We start from the raw sequence: 6,227 nt of genomic DNA, 5'->3' as shown, positions 1-6,227 counted from the left end.
GAAAAATGCTTTGATAGTGATCAAAAGAAGCTGTGGTGGAAAAACGACGAGTGATGAGTATTTTTGAGTCGTTGCAGATCCAAAGAGGGTTTGAGGTTTTGAGGAAATTTAATTAAAGCATATTTTCGACCAATTAAGAAATATCAACATGAATTCCAACCGCAGGCATTTTTGGAAAAAGTTTTCACCAGGAAAAATCAAACTAATTTCACGCCTATGTCAATAGAAAAAATTAAAATTTTGTGTTAAGAAACTGAATCGGCTCAACAACAATCGATAAAATATTGGCTTGTACAGAAAAAGACAATTGTTGCGGTTATTCAAAAAGTTTGATCACGAAAATCGCTTTGCATCCAAATTTATTTTGAGGGGGACCAGCTGCCAGCAGAGACATGCAATCAAAAGAAGGTGACGACGTATGCCCAATATGTAGATCCAACCTGGACTTGCCCATCAAAACAAGCTGTGGGCACAAATTCTGCGGTATGCATTTAGAAATGCAGCTGCTCTAAATCTGATCGTTTGAATGCACAGGCGGTTGCTTCCTGTCTTTCTGGAACCATGTCAAGGAGGAGCACGTCAACTGCCCGTACTGCCGCTCGCCCGTCGACCAAGTGCAAGCCGAGTTTTCAATGGACTCCTTGCAAGAAGACTTTGAAAGGAGGGACAAAGTTGTCCGTGAGCTGAAGCAGTACAACCGCGGATGGGGAGTAAGTGCAAATAACTTTGACGAGATCACGTCTCAATTATTCTTCCCCTTGATATTTATTTTTGATAAATAAAAAATAATTCAGATATACAAACTGGCGAGAACAACATTTTCAAAATCGTCATATATCTTCACTCAATATGCATGTCTTTTGTTTTCTGTGTAAATTCTATTTTTCATCAAACGATGAAAGTAAATGTTAATTCTGCGGCGAGTTTTGCTAAATATATCGCTTTCCAAAGAAAAATGACTCTTCGAAACTGTGCAAAATGCAATAGTTAAACTACAGTATATGTGTAATAATTTAATGATGTACATCTATGGAATCTTTGATAAATTGTTTTTATTTTTAATTCAGATAATAAAGAAGTTGCGCAAATCGGCGTTGGATCTCCTACTTGACCCTCGGTGGATGTTCCTCGTCTTCCTGGCATTCAACTTGGCCATGAGCATGCTGATAGAAATCATGGTTCTCGTTCTGGGCTACGAAATCACCAGCTCGCTGCTGCCCATTCCCCTATTCAGGCTGCTCAACTATATCTTCTACTTGTTCGTCAAGATAATTTTGTTTCTGTCCACGGTGCTGGTCCTCTCTCAGTGGAGCACAGTTGGGCTCCAAATTCAGTTACAAATATTGTAAACTGTGATTAATGAAGGAGATTTAGTGTGCATTAAATGAAATTTCCCGTGCTTTGCCTCAAAATAATTTAACCGTAACAATATTCAATACAAACCGTAAAACTATTCACGGATTTTTACGAAATATAGGCTTAATTTTCAATTTGAACCGACGTAAAAACTTATTTATTTTATTCCCATCCGTTTTGTAATTACGAAGCTACACACCATTTTCTTTCATGAATAAATCACGAAATTAAACATGCTTTACAGCAATGTATTAACTCTTTCCCAAATAATTCAGAGAGGAAAATTTGCATTTAAACTTTAAACTCGGCATAAACGTTGTGCCGCTGGCAGGTACAAAATAAATATTTGCTTTCAAGATACAACCTGGCTCCCAACCGGTTTTAGAATCTTCGGCGCAAGTCAAGACGAGGGAGTCTTTCTCGTCTTCACCGGCGAAAGATAATTTGGTACAATCTGAGCAAAACTGGCCGATGTTTTTTTTATCGCACTATTATTTTAATTAATTAATTAGCGAATCTGTTTACCGAGAACGAGCCGCAGCAATCACCATTAAAAGGAGTTGCTATTGATCATGCACACGTAGCGAATAAAGGCAATTAATTTAAACCCACATCCGTGTACACAATCGCGGCGGCAGCGAGCACATAATGATTGCCATCGTCGGCATCCAATCGGTCTGTCACCGGACAAATAATGCTCCATTCGCTCTCTCGAAGCCCAACAACGTTCAGACGTGTGCGGGGGTGGGATGGATCATATACACGGACTTGTACGTACGAACGTTCGAGCACACGTCAGCCGAAGCTCAAACATGAATTGAACAAATAAACGGAACACTTGGTTGGCTCACTCTCAGTCTGCGCATACCGCCACGAATTAATTAAAGCGCTGCCGCACTGCTGAATTAATCAATTCAATTGGGGAACGGGTTCGTTGCATTGTTTTGTTCTTCATTTGCTCTGTAAGCCGCTGAGCATTGATTCGGCGAAGGAAAATATTCACCGTCATGCAGTGGTGCACGCTAAGCTCGATTTGTGATTCCATCAAGGCTTTGTATTTTCATATTTCGAATCGCGGCGCCGTGCATTGGCACTAAGAGCAGTAAGAAATAATTTTACACTAGTTTAAAATAAAAATTCACCTCTTTTTCTATAAAAAAGATATCACATAACATGTCAAGGGTAAGATCTTTGGAGTAATTTGGAGTTATAAATGTCTTACTTAGTTGCTTCCAGTAATTGATGCATCTCCCGCTGCAATTATACCTTTGAAATTAATTTCACTGATGATGTGACCTTCAAAAAGATCGAAAAACTAGTTGTTCATGAAGGTTAACATTTTGATTCGAATAAAGTTAATTGTTTATAAATTTTTACGTCAATGAAAAAGATATTAAAATAAATTGCAGAGAAATTCCCAAAATGGTAGAGGAAATTTTCCATTTGCATGTACGGTCAGGAGGTGATATTTAAAAACTGTGCAAGGAGGTCAAAAACATAATTAATCACGTCTTACAATTTACAATTAAAAAATTTCTTCAGTCAGCCCGCGTGCAAATGTTGCGGACAACTGGTGGATATTTTAATAATCAGGTTTGCTGAAAAGGCACTTTGGAATAAGCCGAAATTGTAATACAAACCAGTGATTCAAATAATCATGTTATTGATCTGCTTGAAAAAATTTTAAATTTCATTTCCTGACAGAAAAAGCAAATAGAAATTTTCTTCTTCCAACTTGGAAATTTTTCCCCAATTTGTTTTAACATCTTTTCTATTCACAACCTCCCCTGTGAACGGGTAAAATTGGAAAATTAATTTCAATTTAACATATGAACGTTAATCGCATCTATAAATTGCAGGTAAAATCCAGTCTTAAAGGTCAAATGCGGGCGTTCTGAGAGCTTTAACACCCACCGAATTGGCGCCACCAGCCGCTTGGAGAGGCGCTTAGGATGAAATATTAATGACTATTTAGTCGTAATTCCTACTTAACATTTTAATTTATTTCGTTCCGGAAGTTTTCCCGTCTAAAGGCAAACACCATTTAACATTACATTTTAAAGCACAATAAAACACTAAAGAGTATTAATTGTTCTATATTTCAAATCGTTTTTTGTAAGAAAACTCCAAAAAATATTCCATCTACTCATTTACGAATCGTTAATTCTTCTCTCTTTAAATTGAGTGAGTCAACAGATCTTTGACTTAATAAGCCTAGTTTTTGTGCCTTTCCATTTCCAACTACCCAAAATCTAAAATCTACCTAATGGACTTCATCATTCTGGTCGTTGCATAATTCATCGTCTTGATGGAAAGCACCAATTTAGCATAATCCAGAGCAAACTCTAAACAGATTAGTTTATTTCCCACAGTTGAATTTTCATTATTATTATCACCTCTGGCAACAGTAGCCGCGGATTCCAGCTAAAACTAAAACACATCATTACCAAATCACATGCAATTTGCATCGCAACTGCCTCCAAGGGGGTTGTGGCAGTGCTCATAATTATAATTGTTTGAAATTGTAGTTGCAGCGGCGTCCGTATGACGCATTGGCCACGGGACAGATGAATAATACAGCCTTAATGACGCCGCCTCCGCTCGCAATCAGCCCGAGGCGGGCAGTGTTGCGCGCTTCAGGCGGCGAAATGCTCTGCCCTGCAACCAACGCCCGCTGGGAAAGTGCGTCAACATTTACCGAGGCCCGCCGGGACAGGTTGTCTGAATTGTCTTCATCGACGCCACCGGTGAGTGAGGCCCGACACGGTGTATGTTGTGGTCAAAATGTCAAGAGCGAACAGTTCGCGGGTGCGCAGCGCATCCGTTGACGCCTATCATTAGCATCACACACGGCACGACACGTTTTTTTCCGAGCGAACTCCCACATTTCAAACTAACGGGGAAAACGTTTGATATTCATGCTGTGTTGGTATTTTACAATGATTACCAAATGGCTTTACTCGATCACTCGAAATTTTGACAAGACAGGTAGTATATAAAAGTGATATGTTATTTGAAGTGAAAAATCTCTCACTAGTTCTAGTGACCAGCACATTATAAACGGCGCTTGAAATAAAATATTTCATATGACACCGTTAGTTGTGATAGAATTGCATCTGTAGTGTCTCCAAACACTTCAGTTGAACCTTCCAGTGGATGAAATAATAATGTGAAGAATGTTTTGCGAAGGGAACAGACGCGAAAACCGCGTAAAGCTGAGAGTCGGATGTCGCGCTGATTTTCTGTTAAACAAAAAATAGCGCCATCACGAGTTATCACTAAATTAGTTACCAATTAGTTGGGCGTAATTATGGAGGAATGTTTTATCATGCTTCTTTGAAAATATTAATTAATTAATTTGAAAATAAAAAATTTGACCCATGACCTCGCCAAAAATGGCTATTTGAAACTTATCTTTTTGTTCCAACCACATTTCTGTTTCTATCTTAGAACATAATTTATTGCCGATTTTTCGAAATAAAATCTTTCGAAAGGTGCCAAAAATAAAAAACTTCTACATTGAATATCTCGACCGGAAGTACATTAACGTTTGATCTGAAAATTAGGCAACGAAAACCTCTAGCCAAAGGTTACAACATATATGTGAACTTAAAAATGGTGCTATGTCAATTTTTTGACGTGCTAATTCACTGTAAAGAATTTCTTCAAATATTTTTCACGCCTAGATTTTTCTAATTGGAAATTGTGTTTCAAGATTATTAAATGTTTTGTTGCCTTCTTGATTTGTTGCTGTTTTTATTTTTTTAATCTTACTTTAATTTTTTACCTCAGCATACGTTTAAAGAGTGGCATTTACGACTACGAGTAATGATATTTTGACATTTTTAGAAACATTCATGAAAATCAGCAAGACTCTCTCTTCCAGATTTCAATTTAAAATGAATTATGATCGCAATTTGAGCTTGGCATTTTCGCATTCTCTGCAGATAGCAGAGGAAAGCATTGCGGCGACCGATTGAAGCATTTTTTTCCGTCAGCAGAGGCGGGTGAAATATTTGTCACCAAAGCAGCTTGGCGTGCGCGGAAAGAAGCGGTCTGATTAACGGTGCTGCCAGGCAGCGAGTGATTGCTTCTCGCTTTGGGAACGGCCACCTCTAAATAAATGAATATGTGCATGCCACATGAACTGGGAAGCAAGCGGTCTCACCCGCTCGTGTCTGATAAATTGACACCAACCCTTAAGCCCGGAGGCGCAGACGAAACGATCGGGAAATAAAAATACACGCCACGGGTGGCTAAATTTCATTACGTGCGGCTCCTTTGGCTGGAATAAGACCTCGCTTTTTATTATTATCCACACCTTGAAAGCCGCTGCCAAAAAGAGAATTTCCCTCGATAGGACGACTTGATTATCGTTTTTCTTTCAGCTACGCTGCCGGGAAGATATCACGTTTTGAAATTATTAAAAATTGGTTTTCCAACTGTGCAAAGAGTCAAAGCAATCTCGTGGAAGCTCGAAATACCTTTTCGCCATTTCATTAATTGGAGCTTTTCTTTTTTTAATGGAGATATTTATATTTCATGCAGGCTTTGATGATATTACTTTATGAGTTTGTACAAGCTCTCTCGCTAAAAATTGCAGCCAAGAGAAGCAGCTATATATATCTGCGGTTGTGACGTGTAGGAAAAATAACATCAGACAAAAGCATAAAATCTCTTCACTGAACGTGTATAATAGGAAATGAATTTATGCATGGTGTTCTATACTCGCGAGAGGATTCATCGCTTCACGTTCATGCATAAGTGAGAGCAGTGTGAGTGAATCGCCCACGTTCCGCTCAGCGCGCGGCGCTTGGCGCAAAATGAGCGAGAGATGATGGGGGTTTTGGCGGATTGGGAGAACGCTTGAG

General features: G+C 38.8%; 1 protein-coding gene across 1 annotated transcript; it reads left to right on the top strand.

Moving 5' to 3' along the window:
- Window positions 1–376: 376 nt before the first annotated feature.
- LOC135940175 (E3 ubiquitin-protein ligase RNF170-like) lies at window positions 377–1,365 on the top strand. The gene is made up of 3 exons (XM_065484964.1): window positions 377–483; window positions 535–710; window positions 1,068–1,365. Exons 1-3 carry the CDS (start codon window positions 393–395, stop codon window positions 1,347–1,349), a joined length of 549 nt encoding a protein of 182 aa, XP_065341036.1. The 5' UTR covers window positions 377–392; the 3' UTR covers window positions 1,350–1,365.
- The last annotated feature ends 4,862 nt before the right edge of the window (window positions 1,366–6,227 follow it).

The sequence above is a fragment of the Cloeon dipterum genome, chromosome 3 (assembly GCF_949628265.1).
Source record: "Cloeon dipterum chromosome 3, ieCloDipt1.1, whole genome shotgun sequence".
Taxonomy (NCBI): Eukaryota; Metazoa; Arthropoda; class Insecta; order Ephemeroptera; family Baetidae; genus Cloeon; species Cloeon dipterum.
Note: the sequence above shows the minus strand (reverse complement) of the source record. Positions and strands in the feature narration are given on the sequence as shown.